This window comes from Geotrypetes seraphini, chromosome 1 (genome assembly GCF_902459505.1).
Source record: "Geotrypetes seraphini chromosome 1, aGeoSer1.1, whole genome shotgun sequence".
NCBI classification, from domain to species: Eukaryota; Metazoa; Chordata; class Amphibia; order Gymnophiona; family Dermophiidae; genus Geotrypetes; species Geotrypetes seraphini.
Window position 1 is genome coordinate 160,086,461 of NC_047084.1, and position 15,966 is coordinate 160,102,426.

Consider the following 15,966-nt stretch of genomic DNA (forward strand, 5'->3'; position numbering starts at 1 on the left):
TTCCCTTCATTATCTTGAATGTTTCGATCATGTCCCCTCTCAGTCTCCTCTTTTCAAGGGAGAAGAGGCCCAGTTTCTCTAATCTCTCGCTGTACGGCAACTTCTCCAGCCCCTTAACCATTTTAGTTGCTCTTCTCTGAATCCTTTCGAGTAGTACTGTGTCGTTCTTCATGTACGGCAACCAGTGCTGGACGCAGTATTCCAGGTGAGGACATACCATGGCCCATTACAGAGGCATGATAACCTTCTCCGATCTGTTCGTGATCCCCTTCTTAATCATTCCTAGCATTCTGTTTGCCCATTTCGCTGCCGTCGGTTTCGAAAATGCCTGCTTGGATGTCTTGACTAATAAAACATTCAAGTGCCATCTTTTGGAAGCCTATCTTTTTTGCAAATGAGCCCCATAGCATATAAAACGCTAAACTGTGAAAAGGAGGTTCTGGAACATGAGGATAGACCCAGGAGTAACATCATAAAATAGTTACTCTCACACACGCACACACAAAAAAGCCCTTCCAGAAACAAATATGCAGTAGGTGAAAAACAACAGAGAAAATGAAAAAAATCCATGGGATAAGCAGAATATTTACTTTGGTTCCCTGTGGAAGCAGGTCATCCATTTGATCTCTAATCCTATCAGCTTCCTTTTTTTTTTTCTCCTCTGCCATGTTTGTTACTTATGGAACACCACAAGCTTGTTTATAAGTCATAAGAGTTCTTTGTTTTTCTTTGTGCTCTCGACTTTTATGTTGAAAATAATGTTGATCCTCAAGGCTATTTTAGTTGTTTCTCATAACGTTATAACACTTGCTAGCTCTTGGCTTTTATAGTACACAAAATCTTGCCAAGCTTTCCGCAAACAGTAGTAGGAAGGGGTTCTGTTTCCATGCAAAATCTTTTTGATATTTGCTGTCTGCACAATTACCTCCACCAGCAAGTGGTCAGAGACAGTCTGTTGCTTTATGCTCAACCTCTTCAAAACAGTAAATAGCACAGTAGAAATCAGAATGCGATCTAAGGCCCGGATTCTGCAAAGTATGTGCTGATTGTAGGCAGCTGTGGGCGTCCTACAGCTGTCTAATCAGCCAATTGGGATGCATGTTTTAAAGAAAAATGCTCCCCAGGTAGGCCTACAATATTGTAGGCGCTTCCGGGAGCCTATTGAGGCCTGCAAGACCGCCTAAGCTCACCTAAGGCTAGGCGGTAGCCTTAGGCAAACCTAGGCGGCCCTACGTGTCTCCCTAGTAGAGCGGGAGACACTTACAATGTAAGTAGAATCAACCGCTATACTTATCATGGCAAGGGATCTCCCTACTGTGATAGGTATAGCTGCTGTGGCTGCCTGTCCCCCATCCTCGATGATCGCCGGCAGGAGGGTGTCCAACCCCTCCTGCTGGAAGGCTGCCCACCCCCCCGATCACTGGTGGCAGGAGGGTGCCTAACCCCTTCTGCCGGAAGAAGACCCCCACCCCACACGATCGCCGGCAGGAGAGTGCCCAACCCCTCCTGCCGTAGGATGCCCCTCCGGACCCTCCCCACTAATCTATCAACCCCCCCACTAACCTTTCAACGTTGGCCGGCCGGGTCTTCCTACCGTCCATCCAGCAGGCCTGCCTCTGCGAAATGAACTGGGCCCGCCCCTTTCCAGCCCATCCCCAATAAGCCCAAGGCCTGATTGGCCCAGGCTCCTAGAGCACGGGCCAATCGGGCCTTAGTCTTATCGGGGATGGGCCGGAACAATAAGCCTAAGGCCTGATTGGCCCAGGCTCCTAGAACCCGAGCCAATCAGGCCATAGGCTTATCGGGAATGGGCCGGAAAGGGGAAGGCCCGCCTTATTTCGCCAAGGCGGGCTTGGCGGCCGGCCACTAGGAAGATCCATCCGGCCGGCCAATGTTGAAAGGTTAGTGGGGGGAGGGGGTCTTCTTCCGGCAGGAGGGGTTGGGCACCCTCCTGCCGGCGATCGTTGGGGGGGTCAAGCCAGGCAGCTGCGGCTGCTATACCTATTGCGGCAGGGAGATCCCTTGCCGCGATAAGTGTAGCGGCCGCATCTACACTAACCCGGTTCTATAACCGGCATCTGTAATATGGACGTCGGTTACAGAATTGGGTTTATTTTAGGCGGGCGTAGGCCCGATTCTTTATAGGACGCCCCCCTCCCAGGCATCCTATACAGAATCCAGGCCTAAGTGTCCAGGTAATCCAAAATGTTTAGGTTAGGGAGACGTGAGCATGTGTCGGAATGCTATGTGTGCTTGTATTGGTTGAGGCTGATGGATAGTATTCGTTTTAAGCTCATGCTAAATGTCTATATGTGTTTGCACAATCTGGCTCCTAAACATCTCGTTGAGGGCACGTCCACTTTGATCTGCAGAACAATTGGAGCTATAAACCCCATCTGTGAAGCAGTTGAAACTGACAGTGTCTAGAGACCGTATATTCCATTGTATAGGGCCTAGGGGATGGAATAATCTTCCAGAGCATATTCAACGGCAGCAGAATATACAGAATGTAAAAAATCTGCTGAAGCGGCACCTTTTTATGCCAGGCAAAATATAGGGTTTGAGATTATGGTATTAATGAAAAGGAGAAGATGATGAGAAGGTTCTGGTCACCTATTTCTTATGGTTTGCATTACTTGTTTGGTATTGTGTGAGTATGTACTGTTGGTGATGTATGTACGAGTTTTTGATGTAATGTTATTGTTCTGTATGTAAGCTTGCAACCCGCCTTGGGTAAGGGCGGGATATAAATGAATAAACAAAGAAACAAATATACCCCTGGACATTTTAAAAAATATGTGACGTCTGATTCCGTGGGAGGCAAAGTGTGCCATGCGCCTATTAGACCTAATTGTTTGATCCAAAAATCTGCTCCATCTCGTCATATTCTAATAGGATGATTTTGCCGATTGACAGTCAGTTTTGGGGTCCAATGTATTATTAAAGCCTTCCCCCACTGTTGGCCAATATACTAAGCCACCAACACCACTAATTGGGAGGAAAGGGGATAGATTCCGTACAAACGGAAGGAAGTTCTTCTTCACCCAGAGAGTGGTAGAAAGCTGGAACGCTCTTCCAGAGGCTGTTATAGGGGAAAACACCCTCCAGGGATTCAAGACAAAGTTAAACAAGTTTCTGCTGAACAAGGACGTACGCTGATAGGGCTAGTCTCAGGGTGCTGGTCTTAGACCAGAGGGCTGCCGCGTGAGCTGACTGCTGGGCACAATGGACCACTGGTCTGACTCAGGAGTAGCAATTCTTAGGTTCTCTCAATACCCTCTGGTCATGCCCTTCAACTATAGAACGCCAGGCAACGAGCCTATTCCCATTTCATATCAAGCTGCTGGAATCAATTACTCCCACAGATCAGGTCCCTTGACGGGCTCCTAAACTTTAGGAAAGCAATAAAAACCTACCTCTTCACCTAATCCCCTTACCTGATACCGTATGGGAAAAAATAAAGTATACTAAATGTATATTGAACTAAATCCTCAGTATAGGTCAAATTAAGTTTCAAGTTTATTGATTTTTGATATCCCGATCATAAAACAAATATCTGACCGGTTAACAATATAAAAAAAATTTAAGATAGGAGAGAAGAACTGGTTAATGGTGTGTTTGAGAAATTTGCGAAAACATATTAGACATGTACTGACAAACATGATAGTGAGGAGAGATGGGAAGGAAGGGAAAAGTTACGTAATATTGGAGGAAATGAGATAGAAGGAAGGGATAAAACATGAGGGACAAGGGTGCATGGTATAAAAGATATGCGCAGAAATAAAGAAGAGCTTTTGGGACAATGATGAGTAAGTAAGTGGATATAAGCGATTAGGGATTGTTAAAAGCATCCTTGAATAGGAAAGTTTTTAGATTAGTTTTGAATTTAAGTAAATGAGTTTCATCCCGAAGAGATTGAGGGAGAGAGTTCCATAAAGTAGGAGCTGTTATAGCGAAATTGGTTTTCCTTGTATAAAAAGATTCTTTTAGGGAAGGGATGAACATATTGCAATGTAAGAACGACAAATTGTAATCCGTTGTGATTGTATATTATGTATGTCAGTGGTTCCCAAACCTGTCCTGGGGGACCCCCCAGCCAGCCAAGTTTTCAAGATATCCCTAATGAATATGCATGAGAGAGATTTGCATACCTGTCACTTCCATTATATGCAAATCTCTCTCGTGCATATTCATTAGGGATATCTTGGAAACCTGACTGGCTGGGGGTCCCCCAGGACAGGTTTGGGAACCACTGATGTATGTTAACCTGTAACCCGTTCTGAGCTCGTTGGGGAGAACGGGATAGAAAATGAATTAAATATACCCCTTTGTATAAAGGGCACCCTCTTTAGAATACCATTAAGCAGTGATTTTTTTTTGGGGGGGGAGGCACAAAACTGAGCACCATTCACCATTCACCTATTCCATGGACAAGACACCTAACACCCCTCTCCAATGAACAACAATCTCCTCCTCCCCCCTTCCACCTCCTTTCCCAACCTACCCACCCCCTCCCCCCCTAACCTACCCCCCTCTCTTCTCCTAACTTCATTCTACCTCCTTGCTCCAAATATTGTTCAATTGTTTTCGAACCACGTATTATTTATTGCTTGCCTCTAATATTGTTCAATTGTTTTTAAACCACTTGTAATTTTTTGTTAATCTAATGTAAACCGCCTAGAACTCCTTGGGTATGGCGGTATACAAAATAAAGTTATTATTATTAAGTTTACGAATATTGGGCTCCATCTTGTTGATATGTGCATTAAAGCACATGGCGATGGCAAAGTCTCTTTTGCAGAATGAAAAAAACTGAATGAGCCTCTCTGTCTTGCATCCAACTGTAGGTGCTAGCCACGGGACTGAGCGGTTTGTATTCTTCTTTGCCCACCAAGCTGGAAGATAAGGGAGAAGAGTGGCATTGCCTGCTGAAGGAGGACTGGCTCCAGATCCCAGCACTCATCCAGTTCATGAATTCACTTGAGTTCTGCAATGCAGTTATACAGGTAAATGCTGACTCGCTTTGCCCCTCGTTTTGGATGATATGGCACTTCTCCATAATATACGGCCTGGAGGTCAAAGACTTTCTTTCTGTATAGACAGGGCAGTAGCAAAGCGAGATGACAATGAAGCTGAGTATGAAAAAGGAGTCACTGTATTGTCATTCCTCTAAGTGATTCTCAACCCTGTCCTGGGGACCCCCCAAAAACCAAAAAAACAAAAGGAATTGACCCCAAAATATCCACAAAGAAGAAAATCCAGAGAAAACAAAAAAAAAACTCTGTGGCGTGACGATGTTCCTAAATGGACTTTATTTGAAAGTGTCAAAGTTCCAAAGGTACACTGAAATCATCCAAGTTCCAAGTTTCCAAGTTTATTAGTTTTTAATATACCGACCATCAAACAAATGTCTGGCCGGTTAACAATAAAATTTAAAAAGATAGATTAAAAATAATAATAGGTATATAAAAATAAATAAAGTGAACATAGATGACAAAGACTAGACAAACTAGAAGGTGAGGGTAAAAGGGAAGGAAGGGGAAAAGTTACATAATTTAGATTAGAAGGAGAAAGTGGGGTGGGGCTAGAACGTAAGGGGTAAGGGCGCTTTGTTAAAGCAAATACTTGCTTGAAGAAAAAAGGAAGTAATAAAAGAAAAAAGAGAGAAGAGAGAAAAAAAAAAATAAAAAATGGAGATCTAAGTACAGTCGAATGCGTCCCGAAATAAAAAAGTCTTTAGACTAGTCTTGAATTTGACTAATTGTTGTTCGTCGCGGAGTTGTTGTGGCAGAGAGTTCCATAATGTAGGGGCAGTTACTGCAAAGTTTGTTTTCCGGGTGTAATAGAAGTCTTTTAGGGAAGGAATGAAGAGGAGTTTTTGGTCTGTTGATCTTAGCGTGCGAGGGGAACATTGTGGTATGAGGAGTTTATCAAGAAATGAGGGTTGGTGAGAGAGTTTGATTTTAAAGGAGAGTAAGATGATTTTATAGGTGATGCGGTGGGTGATAGGGAGCCAGTGAGCCTCTTTTAGAAGAGGAGTGACATGCTCGAATTTACCTATTTTGTAAATAAGTTTTATTGCAGTATTTTGTATTAATTGTAGACGTCGTAATTCTTTTTGGGGGAGACCGTTGAGAAAAGAATTACAATAATCTAAATGAGAAATAACTAAGGAATGAATAAAAATATTAATTGAGTCGGTATCCAGGATAGAAATTAGTGATCGAATGATGCGAAGTTTAAAGAAGCAGATTTTTACGACCGAACTAATATGGTCATGGAAAGTAAGATCTCTATCAAAGATGACACCTAGTAATTTTATTTTAGTTTCCAATTGTAGTGGAATAGATTTAATAGAAAGTGTTCCCAATAAAGATTCTGATGTTTTGATTGGAAGTAAGAGCCCACGGGATTTATCAATATTGAGTGAGAGTTTGTTTGAATAAAGCCAGTCATTTATGATGTCCAATTTATTGTTTATGTCTTTTACGTCTGAGATGTTTGTTGTATTGATTGGGTGAAGAAGTTGTATATCGTCTGCATAGGCAAAGATTGTAAATCCAATAGATTGTGCTAGTGTGAGAAGAGGAGATAGAAAAATATTAAATAGTAATGGAGATAGAATTGAACCTTGTGGGACTCCGAAGGTTTGTAATATGGTTGAAGAAGTTTCATTTTTTACATGGACTTTAGAGCTATGTTCGTGAAAGTAGGATATAAACCAAGAAAGAGCAGAACCTGTAATACCGCAGTCTTTTAGTCTGGTAATAAGAAGAGAGTGGTCAATAGTGTCGAAGGCTGCAGACAGGTCGAGAGAAATTAGAATAACAGATTTTTGGTGGTCATGGTAGTATTGTATAGTTGAGATAAGGCCTAGTAGTGATAATTCTGTAGAATGTGAAGAGCGAAAGCCAGTTTGGCATGGATGTAAAGCATGGGTTTTCTCAAAGAATTCTGTTAGTTGGGAATGAATGATTTTTTGCCTTGGTAAGAGTTTCTATTTTCTTCTCCTTTTGGTACAGTAGGCTGATTTGAAATACACACCCTTGTTTCAGAGCTGCGGGATCGCATAGGTAAAACTGTGGTCTCATTTATGACACACTCTTACAATGACACAGCATGGCTGAAGATCCTGGAATCCTCTATAATAAAACCCTTACCCGCGCATGCGCAGTTGAAACGGCGTGATCCCTGCCACCGTGATTCGTGCTTCCGTGCTGTGTTTCACTTGCGGCGGCTTGAGGCGCGTGCGGCGGTGAGAGCTATGGCAGGAGGGTGTCCAAGGTGCTGCAAGGTGTCCAGCTGCTACTGCTGCACAGGGAAGTAGAGGGGGAGAGGGAAAAGGGGCTGATTTGGGGGGAGGGGTGTGCTGGGGGGCAGGCAGCAATCTTGGTTTGCTCGGGGGGCCAGAGAGAGATAGGCAGGGGGCTAGGGAGAGAGACAGACAGAAAGAATGACAAACAGACAGGGGGCCAGAGAGACAGACAGACAGACAGCCAGCGGCCAAGGAGCGACAAAGAAAGACAGACAGCAGCTAAGGAGACAGAGAGATAGAAAGAAAGACAGACAGACACATCTATTCTAGCACCCGTTAATGTAACGGGCTTAAAGAATACGGTGTGTTATCTAACTAGCACGATTTGTCAGTCCTTGCTGCATCTTTGTTTAAAAAGAAATACTGCTCTGTATAGATTATATGTAGGATCAAGTTGGCAGCCTGTTGCCCTTTCTAGGAACTCTTCCAAGAGAGATTATTTTAGGCATATTGTTAATAGGAGTGTGCACAGCCAAAAAGACAACACCCCCCCCCAACAAACAAACAAACAAAAAAAGTTTAGCACATGCTCTTTTAAAAGTAATTTTTTTTTGTGAGATTTGGGCATTTTTTCATGTTCTTTGACATATTCATATTATTTGTGCATAAGAACCTAAAGATGCATGTAAGTATACCTGCGTAGAAGTGATTTTCACACACTTCAAATTTTTAGGTGCCTAAATGAGTGCTCACGAATAAATAATAAATAATGATTTCATCTAGAATGGAAGAGGTCATCGCTTTGTCATAATCTTACTGATTGTGACGTCCTTACTATAAAGTCAAAATAAACGTAAGGGAAATTGCCAAAAATGCAATATAATGAAAATAGAGATCAAAGTGCTTCAAACAAAAATAATAAAGATCTCTAAAGCAAACTCTAAAGACGGTCTTAAACCTTAGAAATCACATTATGTGAGAGTTAACCTACACTCAGAATTGTGTAATAACGCTAAGGACCCAAATCCCTATAGCGAGACCCACCATCCAATCACTGTGCATGAAAAATGTATAAGTTAAAGAAATTGTAATTCATATAAATTTAATGAAAAATGTGCAAAAGTTAAACTTAGCTCATAGGGCCACGTTTTGTAACCTTTTTCAAGGAACCCACAGAGAGATATTTCTGAAAACCATTTAGATTGGAGATGAAGGTCTGAATTCCACCGAATTTATAATCTGCCAAAACAATTTGTGAAAAAGATATGAATACACTACTTATAATATCTCATAACACAAAAGAATTAAAAGATTTCCGGTATACTAGTAAAAGGTACCTTGTCATATGGGCAGTCTGAAAAAATGAAGGCGATGCATGCTTATTCTTTCTCCATAACTTTTCAACTGACAAAAACTGCCGACACTAATTTTGAACAAGTGATGATGTCATCCCACTGTACGTACAACGGAGACGTAAGAGCAGCTGTAGCCAACCAAAAACTTTAGACAACAAGAGGGAAACTACAAAAAAGCCTGCCACTCGATCTCGCTGTTGAGTCCACTGGGTGCAGGGTTTTGAGTTTAAAAATAAGTTTTTGCTCTTGAATCCATAGGGTACGTGCTAAATCTCCGCCCCTATTCAGGACGGGTGTTTCCAGTATAGAAAAACAGAGATCATTCACAATGTGATTTTTATCTGTCCAATGCTGGACTAACTGAACTTCCAGTTTGACAGTACGTATTTTGCTAAGATGTAATGTAATGTAATTTATTTCTTATATACCGCTACATCCGTTAGGTTCTAAGCGGTTTACAGAAAATATACATTAAGATTAGAAATAAGAAAGGTACTTGAAAAATTCCCTTACTGTCCCGAAGGCTCACAATCTAACTAAAGTACCTGGAGGGTAATAGAGAAGTGAAAAGTAGAGTTAGAGGAAAAATAAAAATAAAATAAACATTTTAACAAGACAGCATTGATCTAAATACTTTGGAAGGTAGAAGAGAGGAGAGAAAGGAATAGAAGCAGAAGGGGGAGCCGTTGAACAGTAGAATTCTGGAGAAATTTAAATGATAGAAATAGAACAAAACAAAGACAAAAAGCAAAACAATAGATAAGATTAAAGATAAATCTTAAGCTGGAAAGAAAAATAAAATAAAACTTTGTCTTCAATCCACGGTTTCAGCGTCAGTGATGAAGTGGAGCAAGTAAGTTTAGGAGGAGCGATTGACGTTTCCAGAAAGGGCTTCTTCAGGGAAGAGACTTGGCAGACAGTCCCAGGATGCCTATGTCTCCTCCCCTGCGATGTTCTGCTTTTCTTAGCTTTATGCTCCTGGTTGTCTGCCCTATGAGCTAAGTTTAATTTTTGCACATTTTTCATTAAATTTGTATGAATTACAGCGTTTCATACACAATGATTGGATGGTGGGTCTCACTATAGGGACTTGGGTCCTTGGCATGATTACACAATTCTGAGTGTAGGTTAACTCTCACATAATGTGATTTCTAAAGTTTAAGACCATCTTTAGAGTTTGCTTTAGAGGTCCTTACTATAAAATCATGTCCCACAGCACTTCTGTGTTATTGCATATTTACATATTATTGCATGGCTGCTGGTTATAATGTCTAATCCAGACAATGGTTTGACATAAAATTCTAATAGAAACCAATACAAAAGAAAGCAGAAAAATACTGTAACAACTAAACACTTCTATTTCATCTAAACACACTAATTCAGGGCCACTATAGCAAGTGCCCAGAGAAGCAGAGCAACCAATAAAATGGAAAAATGAGGAAAAAGCCTCATATCCCAACCTCCATCCAACAGAGTCAGGTGACAGGTATAGCAGGGTAAAAAAAAAAACGACCCAACTTCATAGGCATTGAAAAAACCTTCCTCATATACAAATTAAATCTGTGCTCTCTGCAATGCAAGTAAATCCACTTAAATTTCAAAAATTAACAAATAAAAAGCTTATCTGCATTAGAAAAGGTCTTGATTGACTCTTTAATATCTGTTAGTATTGAACAAGCATTACAAAATTAGAAATCTGCTTCCCTTCTTGACTATATCTTTTGGTGGAATTCTATTTGTTTAGATGAGAAAATTGAACAACATGCCATGGAAAAACTTTACCCTCTTTCATCTCGCTCAAAAAGTTGTATGTGGTTACCCATTGACAGTTACCTGGAAAATTCTTCGGTATTTCAATAAGTTCATGTTGTAATGTAAACTGTTTATATTGACCTGACAATTATGCTAATTTGTATGTGACTTTCCTGAATGTTATGTGTTAATACTGTTTATTGTCAAACATTTAAAATATGATAAAAATAAAAAATGGAACTGAAAAAAAGAAAAGGTCTTTCACTCCGATGATGGCCAGCGTTTCATATTCATGACTGCTTCAGGGTGTGAACACACTGCACAGACCTAGCAACAAAAACCATAATAACGTCAGAAAACATGCATACATGTGGTAAAAGGTTGTACTTTTTGGTCACTATGAATACTCTTAGGAGATACCTTGTGGTACCCATGGAAAAGGACTTTCATAAAATTACTCCATAGTATATGATAGATGCTAGAGCAAAAGGTGCTGGGAATGCAGTAGTGCCCCTTGGCTTCAAGTACATTGATGTCCCTTAAACATAGGCCAAAAGTGGCCTTGAAGTTACTGGAACTGAGTGGTGGTCACTTTTCTGTCTTTGTTCATTAGTTTTTATAATAAAATAAACTAACATTCTATAATCCTGGGAGTCCAACTACTTTCAATAGTGGGTGGCCCTATAACTATAAATTAAAAAATTAAGTACCCAACACTAGTCTTCCTCTTATACAACAGCCTCATGTAGAAATTGACCTCTGTGGCACTCTTTTCACATGAACCACTCAATCTGCGGTTTGCCTGTCTCTTCAAGGGGCAACTTAAACTTTCAAATGTCTGCATACATACATTTACTAATTTGTGTTTAATTTTTCAAAAGAATATTTTTACTTAGCTTAGAATAGTAGAAGGGACCCGCTGCCAGCATGGTCCATGTTTCATCATTGGCTCCTTTCTTCTACTGGTTATGCCTCTCTCTCTATACAGCCTAGCATCCTTCTGGCTACAACCACTGTCTTTTCAAACTGTTTCGTCACCTTCAAATCCTCAGACACTATCATTCCAAGGTCCCTCTTTCCGTCAATGCATATCAGCCTCTCGCCTCCCAGCATATACATCTCCTTCAGATTTCTCCTCCACAAATGCATCATTCTGTCCTTCTTTGCACTGAATTTTAGTTGCCAGACATTAGACCATATTTCCCACTTTTACAGTTCCTTTTTCATGTTTTCCACGCCCTCCATGGTGTCCACTCTGTTATAAATCTTGGTATCATCCGCAAAAAAAGGCAATGTCGCTCACAAACATGTTGAACAGAATTGGTCCCAATACTGATCTCTGAGGGGTTCCACTACTTACCTTTCCCCGAACGAATTCTATTAACCATCACCCTCTGTTGTCTGTCCGTCAACCAGTTTCTAATCCAGTTCACCATTTAGGGTCATAAATTCAGCCACTCAAATGTATTCAAGAGCCTCCTATGAGGAATTGTGTCAAAGACTTTGCTTAAATTTAAGTAAATTACATCTAGTGTATCTCTTCAATCCAATTCTCTGGTCACCTAGTCAAAGAATTCAATCGGATTTCTTTGGCACGATTTACCTTTAGTAAAATCATGTTGTCTTGGGTCTTGTAATCTATTAGATTCTAGGAAATTCACCATCGTTTCCTTCTGCTATGCTTCCATTATTTTTCTTATAACCAAAGTGAGGCTTACTGGCCTATAATTTCCTGCTTCATCTCTGTGACCACTTTTGTGAAGAAGGTCCACATCCATTTTTCTCCAATCCCATAGAACCTCTCCTGTCTCCAGGGATTTATTGAACAAATCTTTAAGTGGACCCACCAGAACCTCTCGGCGCTCCCTCAGTATCCTGGGATGGATCTCGTCTGGTCCTATGGTTTTGTCCACTCTCAATTTTTCTTTTAATTATTTATTTATCATTTTAATACATCCTAAAATACAAGATGTTTAAAGGAAATACAGAAAATATAATACTCTCTTAGTCATAATACAAACCAAGAACTGAAATTTAAACATCCATAATAAATCAACTAATACAGTCCACAACCTGAGAGAAGGAGACAAGATGAAAATAAAAACCCCTCGGGAAAGGGGAAATATACAACGAAATAAAGATATTAAGAAATAGAGCAGCTAGTTCTTATCCTATCCAAAATAGTAATACCGCATAATTAACCTGTATCATTCGGGCTGTGTAGAGATTCCTTTACCTTCAAGGAAAAAACCTAATTGGGCAGGTTCAAAGAAAATATATTTACTCCCCTGATAGGAGACAAAACACTTACAAGGAAATCGCAACTGAAAACTTGCCCCCAAAGCAATCACCTTTGATCTATATAACAAAAATTATTTCCTCCTAGATTGCGTCCACCTTGAAACATCAGGAAATATGCTTACCCTTTCCCCCAAATAGGTAATCTGCTTTAAATTGAAATATAATTTCAGCAACATCTCTTTATCTTGAAGAAATACCAACGAGACAAATAAAGTTGCTCTTCCTAAAATTTCAATATCTGAAGACTGCAGTATAGCGGAAATATCTAATTGAGCATTTTCCTCTTCTAAAGCTTTTTCTTTCTGCATTTGTTTTAAATAATAAGTTCTTTGTATCGGGGGAAGGCTTGCTTCTGGTACGTTTAGAACATTCAACATAAAGTTTTTAAACAGTTCTTGAGGTGACATAAACTTGGCAACTGGAAAATTAAGAATCCTCAAGTTCAAATTCTTCTGCTGGTTTTCCAAGTTTTCAATCTTTCTCAAAATCATCATTTTATCTGTTGTTTGTTTGGTAATTAAGTTCTTAGTCTCTGTTGTTACTTTTTCTAAGTTTTTTAAGTCCACTTGGTGTTGCTGGGTAATAGACTCTAAAGAGCTTATCCTGGAAGTAGAATTCTGAGTTATAGTAACAAAGTTAGAACATACCAGGTGAAGATTCTCAATCGCAGACCAAATAGAGTCCAGGGTAACAGCCTGTGGTTTCACCAACGGTCCAAGGAGGGAGATACCAGCCATCTTTGGTACGGCTCCTGCTCCAGGAATGAAATTCTGGGCTCCTGCAACCTCCCCACCGCTGTCTACCGATGGCTCCTCTCCCCCAGAACGCTGCTTCTCCAACATCGAGGTCAGCGTGTCTGTTGTATGTTTCACTTCCGGGTTCGCTTCGGAGAGAGAGCAAGCCTCCCCCCACACACCGGGGGAGCCCTCTAGCCAAGTCTGCTGCTGTGAAGATTCTCCAGGATTGGGAGGGGTGTGCGGTCCTCGTGGGCTCAGCGAGAGAGACATCTCGCTGCCCAAGCTGTGGAGTTCCCGCTCCCCAGCAACGGAGACACCCGATATGGAAGGAGGGACTGTAAAAGCTGTTATTACAGTCTGCCTCGGCGTCGAGGAGCCCGAGGTAGGTAGAGGGATACCCCTCGTTTTTCCTCTTCGTTTAGGCATGGAAATAGCGTTTTTAAGAATGAAATAAAGAAAATTTTCCCCTAGAAGAGAGAAGTGCTCCTCTCAGCGTCCTGCTCCAAACGCCATCTTGTCTCCACTCTCAATTTTTCAAGTTGTTCATAAACACTTTCTTCCATGAATGGCATGGCATGGCATCCACTCCATTCTCATATATAACTTTGCCAGCCAATTTCAGTTCTTCTCTAGGATTTTCTTCCTTAAACACAGAAGTATTTGTATAGCACAGGGGTAGGCAATTCCAGTCCTTGAAAGCTGGAACCAGGTCAGGTTTTCAGGATATCCACAAAAAATATGCATGAGATAGATTTGCATCTCAAGGAGGCAGTGCGTGCAAATCCATCTCATACATATTGATGGTGGAGATCTTGAAAACCTGACCTGGCTCTGGCTCTCGAGGACCTGAATTGCCTACTCCTGGTGTAGCACATTTGCTTTATCCTCATCATTCTCCACATAGCAATTCATAGCTTCTTTCAGTCTCTTACAATTTGTGCGCATTTAATCTAAATTCTATGACTTTTTTTTTTTCAAAATACTTCTGGCAGTAGCATAGCCATGGTGGGCACAGGCCGATCCACTTTGGCTCAAGCCTATCCAACTGCAGCGCATCCTTTCTGTGGCTCATAGGAGTCCCCAAACCCTGCCAGATGAAGACTCCTGGCATCGCTCTCTTTCTTCCTCTGCTGGTAATCTGGCATCTCTCCTGATCTTTCAACCCATCCTCCTCTCAGTGAATCTTTAAACTTCTCTTAATTTTCAGAAGTCTCCAGTAGTGAGCAGTGACTCGTAGCCTCGTACATGTTTTTCATGCTGGTTCCAGAGCCTTCCCTTTTCTGTGTAGGCAGGCCCGCATCAGAGGGAAGGCCCTGGAATCAGCAGAAACAGTGAGTTGCTTCTCATTGCAGGCAACCTCTCAAAAGTGAAGGAGGGGTTGAGATTCTGGGAAAGATGTCAGATCACCACTAGGGAATAGAAGGAAAAGATGATAGATTGCAAGTTGGGGTACAGGAAGAATTGTGTGCCCACCCACTTTGAGCTCAGGCCCATCCAAAATTGGCTATCTGCCTATGTCATTGACTCCTGGTGGGGGCTATATTGGCTTAGCTAGGTCACTGCAAGACCTGGCTCTAAAGCAGTTTTGATCTGTGAAACTCTGCAAGTGCGACGGCAAATCCATTATACTTAATCTAGACTGATGTAAGCAATGACTGTTGTCCAGTAATACCTCATAATAGTGATAAGTTTGGTTTATTATTGCGTTCTTACACTGTTTATTTTGGGCCAAGTCCAAACTAAAAAGTGAGAGCATCTTTATGAAAGAGCCTGAGTCGAAGATTTTAGGGCTGCTTTTACTAAGCTGCGCTAGCGGTTTTAGCACGCGCTAGATGCTAACACCACCATTGAGCTGGCATTAGTTTTTACATGTAGCACGGGGAGCAGCGTAGCACTAAAAATGCTAGCACATCTTAGTAAAAGAAGCCCTTAGTTGTTGGGAGTCAGGATTTTCTGCTCCCTAAAGTTCCATGCACAGCCTTGTGAGGCATTTAAATCTGGGCCTACTGTGGCTTGTACTTTGCTTGAACTCTGTATGTAACTTGACCTGTATATTAACTGGATCCTTACATTTTAGGTAGCGCATCCTCTGATCCGTAACCAGCTTGTCAATTACATTTACAATGGGTTCCTGGTTCCAGTCATGGCTCCTGCACTCCATAAGGTCAGTGGTTTACTGTGGGAATCCTGATGTTAACCGTGCATACTATTTATTCATCAGAGGAAGATATTCTAATTGTCTCCTTATGTTGGGAGAGAGCCTTTGAGAAGATGATTTTAAGGTGGCCAAAACAGGTTGAAAAGGTGATGGTGAAAGTTAGAAGGATGTGTAATGGCCAGTAGGAAAAAGGAGGTATTGATGCCCCTGTATAAGACTCTGGTGAGACCTCATTTAGAATATTGCGTACAATTCTGCAGACCGCACCTTCAAAAAGATATAAACAGGATGGAGCAGGTCCAGAGGAAGGCTACTAAAATGGTCAGTGGTTTACATTATAAGGCGAACAGGGACAGACTAAAAGATCTCAGTTTGTATACTTTGGAGGAAAGGCGGGAGAGGGGAGAT

The 15,966-nt window shown here is 41.3% G+C and overlaps 1 protein-coding gene across 2 annotated transcripts in view; it reads left to right on the forward strand.

The window, feature by feature from the left end:
- FAM160A1 (family with sequence similarity 160 member A1) overlaps positions 1-15,966 on the forward strand; it is a 241,839-nt gene that overhangs the window by 161,852 nt on the left and 64,021 nt on the right. For both annotated transcript variants that reach the window (XM_033940663.1, XM_033940672.1), the window contains exons 4-5: positions 4,848-5,006; positions 15,478-15,564. In XM_033940663.1, the coding sequence (XP_033796554.1) occupies positions 4,848-5,006; positions 15,478-15,564 (246 nt within the window). The remainder of the gene's footprint in view (positions 1-4,847; positions 5,007-15,477; positions 15,565-15,966) is intronic.